Here is a 12,548-nt window from a genome sequence, read left to right on the forward strand (position 1 = left end):
GGGAATTCTGTGTTTTGGACAAGCCTGTAGAATGTATGCACAAATGTAGTTGGCTCCGAGGTATGTCACTGACTACCATAACTGTAAGAATTTGTCTCACCAATCGTTCAACATTGTCAAATCCTAATTATTAATCAATTGAATTGTTATTGATTTGTTAAAGTTATCATTCCCTTCAAATAATTTATTTTATCCTTGGACAGGACGAGAGCATGTCAGCAGATGGACATTCTATCCGGGGTTCCAAGAGGAAAAAACCTCGCACCAAAAAATCGGATCCACCGATGACGGTACATGATTGCTTTGTTTTGTTTTGCTTGATGCCTAACATAGTTTGAGTGATTTTGTTTGAAAAGATGCAAGAGAGGCTTTCATTTGGTTCATAGTGTTGGTTACTAAAATTGTGAAATTTTTCTTTATTGGCCGTGTATATGTTCCAAAGAACCTCAGCTTCAGAATGTGGCTTCTAAAATTGGTCTGACATCATGGATTGACCAGAAAATGGTGACTTTTGGTGTCATTCTGATTCCGGTTCTGTCCATAAAACAACTTTTTATCAACTTTTTAGAGTCTTGTTAAAACCATTCTGACCAAATGTTTCTTCTCTTGCATTTCTACAACCTGTGTGACACATCACTTCTCAAAACGCTCCTTTCCTATGGTTACCTTTGATCAACAGTTGGAAAGTTGCCTAATGAGTAGTGACAGTTTGCCATAACCCTTGCATACTCACCTATCATGTATATAATGTTCTTCTATTCACAGGAATGTATGAAATAAAACTCTAGCTGTAGACATTAAACAAGGTCCAATTTGACTATCCCTGATAGTTAAGAGCATTACAAAAACATTCATTCATGAGTGTTGGCAGATGTGTTGCATTTCAATCATTTTGTAGTGGTGGATTATGTTACCTAAAAACATGAGGCAGAAACCGGCATCTGCCAAAGGGGGTTACCTTCAGGAGCAGACAGACAGGGATAACAAATTGGATCTTCTTTCTGCATGGAGATACAAAAACAATGTGCTTAAAGATATAAAAAGCCGATATAAATCGTATGGTTTATATGGCTTTTGGTGAATAAAGGTTTGCTATGTGGATGTCCTTCTAGGTACTATACCTTAGTTTGGGGTGCCTCGATGGTGAAGGTTGGACTCACAATTGCTTCATAGTTCAAAAGGAACTCATCATTTCAGAGTCTTTGATGAAAATGTTCATAAAATGTAAAAGTTTAGATTGAAAGCTATAATAAGAATGATTCTTTCAGCACATTGTTTTTTTGCTGCTGCACCATGCATCCTAGGTTTGCAGCTAGTTGCCTCTCCTCTGTCCCAATGTCCCTAACGCCCCCAAACTCTGGTTTCACTAATTTAACATAACAAATCTCCTGTATATATTCCAAAGAAATCGGATGGATTGTTTGCCAAAAAGATGCAGTTTCCGCAGTTTGACACGTCAAACCTTTTGCCGCTGCGAAAGAAATCGTTGCCCGAGGTTTGTGATAATAGTTAGTCCTGTGCATGCTAGGTGTCGTCAGGGTGGTTGTGCTAGTAGATTGCTTTCATCGACTGCCTTGACTGGGTGTTATCAGTGGTCTGACCAACCACCTCCGAAATTTTAGTCAATGTTGTGATGTCTTGATTTATTCAAAAGATAGTGTTGTGGGGTTTCCAATTCAATTCAATTCATTTTCTTGTCACTTAAATGAGTGCATGTTTATATTACATTTCTTGGTGTGTTTTTTTTTTAACTGTCTAGAGGGTCAACTGACCTGTACTCCTTTAACGAATGGGCAAGAAGACCGTTGCCATCTTGAATTTCTTCTTGCTCAGTTTTGGCATGTTGGATGTGGTTCTACAGGCATGTTAATGACATGTTATGTCTTCGGTTTGAAGAAAACTTACTGAGTTAAATCATGAAGTGTAATAGCCCAAATTGTGTTTTGATTTGTTAAAAAGACTGATTCCGGGCCATGCAGATTTTCACATAGGTCCTTGGCCAAAAAGCGAAAAAAGGAATCTTAGATTTGAACACTTCATAGAATTTGGCAGGTTTATATATTTATTATTTCACTATGAGCTCTTGGCAATAAATAAAGATTAGTCTTCATCTATTCTTGGTATCGGGTTTGTAGAAAGTAGTCGTTTGGTGGTGGTGGTAGTGGTGTATTATACTGCCATGTTGATACTTGCCTTTCAGGAATTGCTGAAATCGCTATAGATTGTGATCTTACGTGCCCCTTTATCCTTGAGTAATCAGCCTTGTCTGTGTGATAGAAATGGCTCATTTGTGGGGCACTTCACTTGTTACAATCTCCTGACTATCTCAAGATATTAGTTGAATTTGGAAAGAGATTAATATGCTATGACCTTTGTCGTCCTAAGCTTAAATGGAAGATATTGCAAGTGAAGGCAAAACCTATTGGTAAATTGTTAGTTGAGCAAAGGAAAGCTAAGCAGAGGTTGCTTGTAAGTTACCCGCTCTTCAAAATCTTGGAAATGGCTGCTCGTTTGAAATTGTGGTGATTGTAATATAATGAAATTTTGGTAGTCTGTTTAATCAAAACATGATTTGGAATGGATTAGGTTAAGAATGATTACATTTTCAGTTGGTTATAATGCGTTTTGTAATGGATGTTGTTTAGATCTTTAAAGCATTGGTGATTGATAAAGTTTATTGTTTAATTGGTGGAGTTTCTGACTGAACATGGTTTGCTGATTATGGTCAATTTGTGGGATCTACAAGACTTTGTTTGTGTTTGCGTATATTTTACACCATAATTTCTTTTTCTTCCAATGTGTATATATACAGGCAGAAGTAAGAATTTAGTTTAATTTTTTGGCTTGGGAATGATCATAACCCATCACTTTCTCATAACGCAACATGTTTGTTAAAAACAGAAGTACAGTACCTTGCACCATTCATGGTTGATTGACTCCAACAGAAAAATAAGGGAAGACTACAAATACCTACATGATGTTTGTTGAAGTTCTGACAGATATGGGCCTCTCCAATCCAGTGAAATACCGCTTGCATATTAAACAGGGTTCATGCACTTCCTCCTCCCCCCCATTTTGTCGGAGAGCAACAACATTTCGTGGGTGCCTCTCAAGACGCAAAAGAGTGTTTAAAATGTTGGTCAGTTGTCATGTTTTGTGCAAGGTTGAGAAATGTCAAGTCTATATCACCATCATACCATGCACTCTTATTCATCGGAAGCTTACATGTGGAGAGTTCTTGCCTCTTCCATGTAGAGAGTGTTGCTTATAGCGCTTGTCCTGTTACTGTAAACTTGGACCAGCAATACTGTTTGTATAACATGCAGAGACCAATTTTACAGGAACTTTCTAAATCCATCAAGAAATTTTGTTGTCTTCAAGTTTGGCTTTGTTTATAGCACTATGCAGGAGATCTTTGAACCAACATTTCGACATCCGAGAGTACAAGGGTTTTCATGCTGCATCTGCTTAATCTCTCACTTGTCTTCACCATATCTTGAAGAAATAAAGTGGCTTAGATTTAAGGGCAACCTATGACTTTTCCAGTCAGGTGTCAATTACTGATCATTTCAGCACCAAGTTCCCCCTAACACAAAACCACTGAACCTATCACGGCCTGGTGAAAGGGAACCATTTACAATGGCCAACAATTATCATTCTTAATCAATTACACACCATTTGGAAAGGCCATTGTTCACACACCAAATGCACAGTCTGATGTAATGGGTTAAAGGGAAGCATTAATCAGTCCTTTATTCTCATTCTTAATCAATTCTCATTCATCAAATGAGCAACAATTATCTTTATTTCAATTGTCCTATTTCATATTGGGGAGATTTGGAATATCCGTTTAGCTGCTCTTGAATATGCTTTGAAAAACTTTTGGCTGTAAATATTATTACTTCTGTAAATATGGAATATTGAAATTATAGAAGAGTATCTTCCAGCATGACTTTTCTTATCTCTACTGGTAGGTCATCAATTCATTTGTTTGAGTTGTCTTAGAACCTGTTGATGAGATCGGCATCAGTAACAAAAAATTTGGAGAAGGATTTTTGTGTAAAAAGTCAATAATTTTAACATAATTTTGGACAAATATTGAAATTGAATTTTGTAGATTTGGCCCAAAATTTTGCAGATGCACCAGTGTGCCAATAATCATCCTTTGTTTTGCCATTTTTAACGTATCACAGGAGTTGATTCCATTTGTAGTAATTCTTTTCCATGATTCCATTACAGGAATACAGTTTGTTGGACGAGGACATCGACTGGTGGTCCAAATTCTATGCCTCCATCGGTCAAGAGAAGAAGTGCAAGAAGTACCTCGATGTCGGCTATGACAAACTGGAGGTACAGTACTGGTCACAGTTATATACCTGTAACCATCACGATCTGGCTTAGTTAATCTTGGTTCTGGGCTATGCAGAGTGATGTCTGTCGACATTGGGCCTGATGCCACGGTGCTATGTGTGCTGAATTCCTAGAGCATTCAAGGGCAAATTATGATTTCAATGGGCTTGACTGAAAATGGACTGTTCTAAACTACCAATTTGGGGAAGGGTCATTCTTACTTCTGATGGTTCATGTTTTCGTCCCTTTCCAGGTCTACAAGTCTGAGCTGGAGAAAGTTGGCAACTTTGAAGACTTCGATGATTTCTGTTCAACCTTTGACCTCAACCGTGGCAAGAACTTGGATGAGGAAGAAAGCAACGTTGTGGGAGAATTCAAGGTAAAGAAGAAAATATTCAAAAAATTTTGAAAAAGATTGCAGTTGATTGCAAGGGAACTATAAACCTAGGAGATCGCTTGATTGGCAAAGGCTTGGGTTTGATTTCTTGTCAGACTTGGGGGGCCTGATCCCCTCCTCCCTAAAGAATCCATTGTAGGCCTACTCTTCAGTAAATCATGAAAATGTTGAATGGTCACCTAAGCCTCCCAAGTATTGATCTTATCATTCCAGTAATTGTCATGAATGATAATAAAGCTATTGTCCCGTTTCCACATACAGTAGAACCTCTCTTAGTGGACACCTCTCTATTAAGGACAACCTCTCTATTAAGGACATTAGTTGTGGTCCCAAATTGGTTGTTTCCATTCAATTTGACCTCTCTAATCAGGACACCTCTCTATTAAGGACAGCACTTGTCAGACCAGAGGGGGGTCCTTAATAGAGAGGTTCTACTGTATTACATTTGTATTACCAATGAACCTGGCTGCTTACTCTATTTTGCATTCATTTCCAGGGTTCCTTCCGTGTGTATCCACTCCCAGGTGACCCCAATTCACCGATGCCCGGCAAGCACTTCTCCAACCTGCCAGATTCTGCTCCAGTCGAGTGCCTGGTCAGAGTCTACATCATTGACGCCCTAGAGCTTCAGCCGAATGATCCGAGCGGTTTGGTAAGCAAGCTATCAGTGATTTGTACATTAATACCTTCGTGAAATTCTGATGCTTATCAATGTCAAACTCATTAGAAATAAATGGAGTTGAAAATTTGGCGGTTGACATGTTGCATTGTGTTGCTATTTCAGGCGGATCCCTACATTTCCTTGACTCTCGGCAAAAAGAAAGAAAACAACCGAGACGACTACATCCCAAACTCCCTCGACCCGTGCTTTGGCCGGTAAGTGGTTTTGACAGTTGTGGACCAATAATGGTGAACCATTTCCAAATGTTGACTTTCCTGAACTGACAGCTCCAGTCATACCCTGATGCCTCAGATGTGACAGACCCCAATGTTCTCTCTAGAAATTAGTCTGATCAGCTGCTTCAAGGTACATGAGTGACATCCTGAACTTAGAGAAAGTCTCAAAGAATGTGAGAGGAACACTCCTTGCATCAGTTGGGGAAAAGAAGGAATCCAGAAACGTTTCAGAACTATAACTTTTCCTGTACTGACGCCAATATTTACTTTCAGACTTTTTGAGATGAAGACGACGCTTCCCCTTGAGAAGGATCTGCACATCATGATCAAGGATTATGATTTGCTGAGCACGGATGATGTCATTGGCGAGACGACCATCGATCTAGAGAACCGCTACCTGTCCAAATACCGAGCAACTGTCGGATTGCAGAAGTCTTACCAGATGTAAGTGGATGCTTGGCGACACGAACTAGACCTATTTTGCCTCTTCCTATGACTCTTGAAGTGAGCCTTCAGTGATGTAAAGCATATTCATTTGTTTGGATCTTAATATTTGTGTTTCTTTTGTCATCTTCAGCGATGGGCCTAACAGATGGCGAGACGCACAGAAACCAAAGGAAATACTTGACAATTACTGTGAAATGAACCACCTGGCAGCGCCACAGTGGTTTGGTAACAACGGCGTCAAAGTTGGAGGCCGCGTCTACAATCTTGGAGACTTTGGTAAGTTATTTCATGTTTCTATGTAGCAGAGTTGACGAGGGATTTACATCTATAATCTTGTAACTACAGCTCTGTGCTTGAAAATATCTAGAGAACCGATATAGCTCAAAATAATCTAACCACATTTAGGATTAAAACGAGTACCATTACTTTCCAGAAACGAACAAACCGATGCACGACCACTTGGGTCCACCAGACGAGCGCCTGGCTCTCTTCGTCCTCCATACGTTCCCATTGGTGAAGGAGCACGTCGAGACGAGACCACTCTACAGTCCCATCCAGCCCGGTATCGAGCAGGGAAAACTGCACATGTGGATCGATCTGTTTGACTTAAACCTCAGCATGGGGGCGCCACCAGACCCTATTGATGTCTCACCAAGGACACCCAAGAAGTATGTATCTTAGGCATTGTTGGCAAATATATTTATATTGATTTGGACTAGTGAAATAAATTGGGAGAGGCAGAAGAGAGAACGTTGACCCCATTATCAGGCCACACCACCAAATACGATGTCAGATAACCAGGGATGGTAGAATGGTAGTTATCAGAACCATAGATCTGAAACTCAGCTAACATCACATTCATTTGCGGTACTATTTCTCTTAGGTATGTGTTGAGGATGGTCATCTGGAATACGGTAGATGTGATACTGGAAGAGGAGTCGATAACCGGTGAGAAGATGAGTGATATCTATGTCAAGGGATGGATGAGCGGCATTGAAGACAAGCAGGAGACAGATGTTCATTACAGGTAAGCTTGCTTCTGGCCGGAGGGGGGGAGGAATGGGTTTTTACCTTCCATTGTGAAGCTCTTTGACCTGCACTTAACCAGGAATATTCCATCCTCAAGGTCTAAACTGCATCACAGAAGGAAAGTTAATACTTGATAGTTCCCTGTTAAAAAAACTCCTGGATATACCCTTGAAAATGGTTAAAATAACATTCAATTTGCTGCTATTCCAGGTCAATGGACGGTGAGGGTAACTTCAACTGGCGTTTTGTCTTCCCCTTTGATTACCTGCCAGCAGAACAAGTGATGGTGATTAAGAAGAAGGAACACTTCTGGAATCTGGATGAAACCGAACTGAAACTACCTCCAACACTGATGCTACAGATTTGGGACAATGATCTATTTTCTGCTGATGACTATCTGGGTAAGTAGGTGGTGGTTTTGATAAAAAAGGTCTCTCACCTTGTGGAACACTTTTCAAAACTTTTCCTGCTTCATTGCACCCTTAACCTTGACTTCCTAAAAAACCTGTTTATTTCTATATCTTTATCTTTTAGGTAACCTTGAGATAGACTTGAATTCCATGCCTTCCCCTGCCAAGAAGGCAAGCCAATGTGACCTTCACATGCTCCCTGGCATGGGCAAGAGCAACCACAAGACAGTGTCCCTGTTTGACTCACGCAGGGTCCGAGGATTCTGGCCCTGCTTCAACGATGAGACCGGCACCAAGGAACTCACAGTATGTTGATGATAATTGCTTGAAATATTACTGTTGGTGAGCTAACCCCTCTGTCATCGTCGTAGTCCATCGTCTGTTTGGAGGGGCTGTTGTCTAACCAATATACTTTTCAAGTTATCGACTTGAAATTTTAGTGTACACAATACAGCTAAAACCTGACCTTGTGTACTATCTCTGTGTTTCTCTTCCAGGGCAAGATTGAGATGGAGTTGGAACTTGTGACTGAAGAGGAAGCTAATGAGAAACCAGCTGCTACTGGTCGCGAGGAACCAAATGATAACCCACATCTGGAGAAACCTAAGTAAGGCATTAATCAGTATTCGAAGTCTTGCACAGAATAATGGCCGACATGATGTACTCTGTCAATGCTAGCTGGTTTTGGGACGCTTGTACAAACTGGTTTGAACTAGGCTCTACTCTGGTCTTCTTTCAATGTCATATCCTGAAAGCAATGCCAAACAATGACAAGCTCAATTTTGATGCAATGATGGTTCTTTTAAACTTTGTCGCTTTCTCCCCACAGCCGACCCTCGACATCATTCATGTGGTTCACCTCCCCCTGGAAGACACTCAAACACATCATCTGGAAGCAATACAAGTGGTACTTCATCACAGCTCTCATCATCATCATCGTGGGTGCACTCGTGGTCCTCTTCGTCTACTCGATACCCGTAAGTAGAAGACATTGGGGAATGCTAACCTTCATGAGGCAGAATGCAGAATGTTGTGTACAGGGGCAATGGCATCGAGGGGGAGAGTCTGAGAGATTAATATTCTGCATTGCTGATTGGTTTGGGAGAGTAAATGCGGTTGTTAGTTCAGTCAGACAATGACTGTTTTCTGTTGATCTCAATATCATCACTATTATCGTTATATTTGTCAATCGCTTGTATTTTGTTCTTTTCCTCTCCTGCTATCTGTCTTTGGGTTTTTGAATTTCGATTAAGACCACTGAAACATTTCAGGGGGCTGCTACTAATGCCATGTTTGGTTTAAAGTAAATAGTTGGATGAAGTAAGTTCTTGAAAATGAAAGCATGATATTGAAAATTCTGCCATTTTGCTAAATTTTAAAACCAATTTTCAGGGTGCCTCTGCCAGTGCTTTGTTCAGCATAGGCTCATAACTTGTGAGTTTGCATGAGCTTCCTGTTAAAATACCTGTTATGAAAACTTTGGAAAATTACAACAAAAATTGTGACTGTTTCAAATCTGATCTTAAAAGGGCACTTTAGAAAGGTTCGAATATTGATGCCTATTTGGAAATCTTCTTGTACATGAAGTATTCATTGGACTGCTATATGTCTGCCTTTTTGACTTTTGAATGAATTCGTTTTAATTCTGTTCTGCTTGAAAGTCAAAGCCATTTCAAGTTTTGTTTATGAAAGTTTTAATTTTTTTTTATGTTCAACTAAACGCGCTGCCTGTATTTGATTTAAGTTTGTGACTGGTTTGAGGTGAAAATATCTCTTTTTCCTTTACTATACACAGCGCACACGTCATTTCTTGCAACGACCCGTAATAAAATCAATGTTTTGGATTTTTCCCCCCCAAAAGTGCTTGATTGAATGAGTGTTGCATTCTTGACCCCTCCATTGCCTATTACAGGGGGCACTCACTAGGAAAATGGTCGGGTCGTAACCAAGGTAACATCGATGTTCTGTGTTGTTTCTTCCAATGGTGTCGTCTGCTTTGTCTAATCTCTTTGTGTTCAAGATGTTAGGTGTAAACATCCCCAATGTGAAACAATAGCTTTAAAACAAAATGGTTGCTTCATTGGAGACATCACTGTTGGAAGATGTACACATCACTGTTGGAACTGTCAATACTTGTAGTTCTCACAACTCTTTTGAGAATTGACAATCTGCCGGTCTCTGAAGCATGGGTGTTATCTGTCCTGGTTCAATGGGAAGAAATCGATTCATGTTGGAAGGGAACTTTCCCAATAAATGTTTGGGGTGTTGGATGAAAATGCAAGGAGTGAGTTATTCATGCACACATGGTGTCCCCTATACAATGCACAGCCACATTCTTCATTGTTTAATCGATTTCGGGAGGGAAAATATTTCTACTTCAGGAAAAAGTTGCTTAAAATGTTATAAAAACTTGGAATCCAGTTCAGAATTATGTTGTGAGGCCAATCAAGTGCTTTTTTGTTGGGACACTCTGTCCACTGGTAAGTGATTTGAGATAGGAACCAAATGTGTTGCAATCATACTTCATCATGTGCCAAATATTTCAGGGGGCTGCTGTTGATAAGATGTTTGGTGCATTTTAAGGTAAACTATAAGACAACCGTAGATTTCTTGAGAATAAGCTATGTTCATGGCCGTGCTCACGCATTCTACATCATTTGACAAAAAACGCCATCCTCCCATGGCAGGTATAGACTTCTTAAAAATACATCATTTTAGAAGTGATTCAGAGACTTGTTGCTTGAGTGGCATTTTCGGAGGGGTTTTACAACTGGTTAAAGTTTCTGTTGATTGTGGAGAGAAGTGACCCTAGTCCACAAGTACATATGAATGTCCCACAAAAGAAGGGATTAGCAAATGACACCATACTAACAGATCAAGAGACATAAACCCATGTAAAACAGGGACAATGGCCTCTTTACTCCAACAGCCTATGACCAGTCTTGATAAACTATTAGCATGGTGTTGTTTGCTAACCTTCTTTGTGGGATATTCATGTGTACTTGTGGACTATGGTGACTTCTTACTTGAAACAGACAGGGGCATTGATGTCGTGAAAAGACACTATACAGAAGGAAAACCAAATGAAACTTTAACCAATTCAGAGACAGCTGCTATAGGAGGATGAAAAACCAAACTCATCTGCTATGTGCAACTTAATGTTTTGATTGGCAGTATAATAAAGCTTCCCACCTATGATGCTTCTCATAGCTTGGAGCGCACAGCGCAAGCTGTAACAATTTGCATAAGTGCATCCCCTACTGTTTCTGTTTTCTCCATTATGTGAGGTTGGGTTTTATAACATTTTAGATGGTACTGCCCAGAGTGTGTTTTCATGGTCAGTCATGTTGGAGGGCAGAACAATGATTTGTCATGCCTGACTTAACTGAATCAAATGCTTTCATGGTCATTTGTTGCTTTCTTTTGTCTGGCCCTCCAGTATGGCAGGTGATGACCTCATGTATAACCACTCTATAGCAAAAGTAGTAAAATTGTGACTCAGTGCTTCTAACATGATCAACTGAAATATTCCAGGGTGCCACAGTTAATGTAATGATGGGCATTAAATAAGTAAGGTAAAAGCTCTGATATTTCAATGGTGGAGTGTAAATTGTAACCCTGGCTATTTTTGCTATTGACACACTCTTCAATGTGATTACAAGTCAGACTAAATTGTGCTGGAAACTGAACTATACAAAGAGCAAGTACCTAGTCAAGAAAGAAATTTCTTCTGAAGAAAATTATTTTGTGAAAATATACAGGGTTACATAACATGGATAGACTATGTATAGGATATGGAGTAGAAAATCCCCTTCCCACAGTTTTTTTACCATGAAATTCCCATTTTTGGCTTGATCAATTCCGGTGTTGTGTCTGCTCTTGGAAGTTATAGTTTAGTGTTGACATTATACATGAGGACCAAAGAGTAAATTGTTTTGGAAAGGAGATTTAGTTTGCAGATATTGAATGTGAGATTTGGTTTCAACTCACAGTGTTCAGTGTCAGTGTAGTTTAGTGGTTGACTTTATCTGTTTATAGTTAGCATGTAGAAATCTTGTGAGCATGTTGTTGTTGTAGGGTCCTGGGGAAAATGTGTTTGGTGCATGTAAACATTTGAATGGTTGAAGACGAGATGATGTTTTTAACGAAAATTGCTTTTTAGGTTGAAATGAAGACATGATGAATCCACAACACAATTTTCAAGGGAAGTGTGCTGTAAACCTAAAGTCATTTCTTGCCAGAATATATCTATGATTGATCTGTAAGACAGGTCTTCACCTGAGTTAGATTGAGGTCTCAGAACTCTCACCAACAGGTTTACAGCATAACCTCCCTTGAATTGACAGATAAAAAGGAGCTGATATCCTTTTCCCTGCTGACAATTACCTTTTCCATTTTCTTTCCTTTTTTTTCACCCGGGCTTTTTGTGTGTGCTTTCAGGGTGCAGCTGTTGATAAGATGTTTGGGAATTGATAGTCAGAAGGTACTTTGTTTGTGTACAAAGTGTGATCTTTACTAACGTGGAGTTTATTAGTTAGGTTCTAACACAATAGGCATAGCCATACAGGTTCTGTGGGCGTGCAGTAGGTTCTCTCAATAATGGTGCTGTCACACTATGACGTATAGCAGTAATTTTTTCACCAACACTCTGGTTTACGTTGACATTAGTTAGGGGTAGGCTATGTTTTAGTTCTATACGTTAAAAGCACGTTGGTATAAGCTGGCATACATTGTTAAACACTTTTATACACGAGATAAAAGATTCTCTAAAATGTCATAGTGTGACACTACCATTAAAGACTGACTAAATTAGACATTAAAAATCTTCCATTACAGGTCTTAGATCATTAGTTTACTTCATTATAGATCACTAATCAAGTGTTCTCCTGCTAAACATCATAACGTTTCAGAGTCTTTTTTGTCACTTTTTGCAACGAGTGGAAACTGATAATTCTTTTCAGGGTGTTGCTGCCAAAAAAGTTTTTGACCTTGTTTTTAATTCTTTATGAGTAGTAAGT

General features: G+C 39.5%; 1 protein-coding gene across 12 annotated transcripts in view; it reads left to right on the plus strand.

Annotated features, from left to right (window-relative positions):
• The window catches only part of LOC135489072 (myoferlin-like), a 102,077-nt gene that overhangs the window by 82,963 nt on the left and 6,566 nt on the right, over nucleotides 1–12,548 (plus strand). For 4 of the 12 annotated variants that reach the window (XM_064774214.1, XM_064774222.1, XM_064774223.1 and 1 more), the window contains 14 exons: nucleotides 204–290; nucleotides 4,240–4,350; nucleotides 4,604–4,729; nucleotides 5,244–5,399; nucleotides 5,532–5,623; nucleotides 5,918–6,088; nucleotides 6,222–6,367; nucleotides 6,525–6,759; nucleotides 6,975–7,118; nucleotides 7,331–7,521; nucleotides 7,655–7,836; nucleotides 8,028–8,137; nucleotides 8,360–8,507; nucleotides 8,923–8,964. In XM_064774214.1, the coding sequence (XP_064630284.1) occupies nucleotides 204–290; nucleotides 4,240–4,350; nucleotides 4,604–4,729; nucleotides 5,244–5,399; nucleotides 5,532–5,623; nucleotides 5,918–6,088; nucleotides 6,222–6,367; nucleotides 6,525–6,759; nucleotides 6,975–7,118; nucleotides 7,331–7,521; nucleotides 7,655–7,836; nucleotides 8,028–8,137; nucleotides 8,360–8,507; nucleotides 8,923–8,961 (1,938 nt within the window). In that variant the 3' untranslated portion in view covers nucleotides 8,962–8,964. Of the gene's footprint in view, nucleotides 1–203; nucleotides 291–4,239; nucleotides 4,351–4,603; nucleotides 4,730–5,243; nucleotides 5,400–5,531; nucleotides 5,624–5,917; nucleotides 6,089–6,221; nucleotides 6,368–6,524; nucleotides 6,760–6,974; nucleotides 7,119–7,330; nucleotides 7,522–7,654; nucleotides 7,837–8,027; nucleotides 8,138–8,359; nucleotides 8,508–8,801; nucleotides 8,851–8,922; nucleotides 8,965–9,442; nucleotides 9,481–10,076; nucleotides 10,114–11,064; nucleotides 11,106–11,970; nucleotides 12,014–12,548 lie in introns of all 12 variants that reach the window. The other 8 variants (XM_064774212.1, XM_064774217.1, XM_064774220.1 and 5 more) reach the window with 6 other exon arrangements.

This window comes from Lineus longissimus, chromosome 6 (genome assembly GCF_910592395.1).
Source record: "Lineus longissimus chromosome 6, tnLinLong1.2, whole genome shotgun sequence".
NCBI lineage: Eukaryota > Metazoa > Nemertea > Pilidiophora > Heteronemertea > Lineidae > Lineus > Lineus longissimus.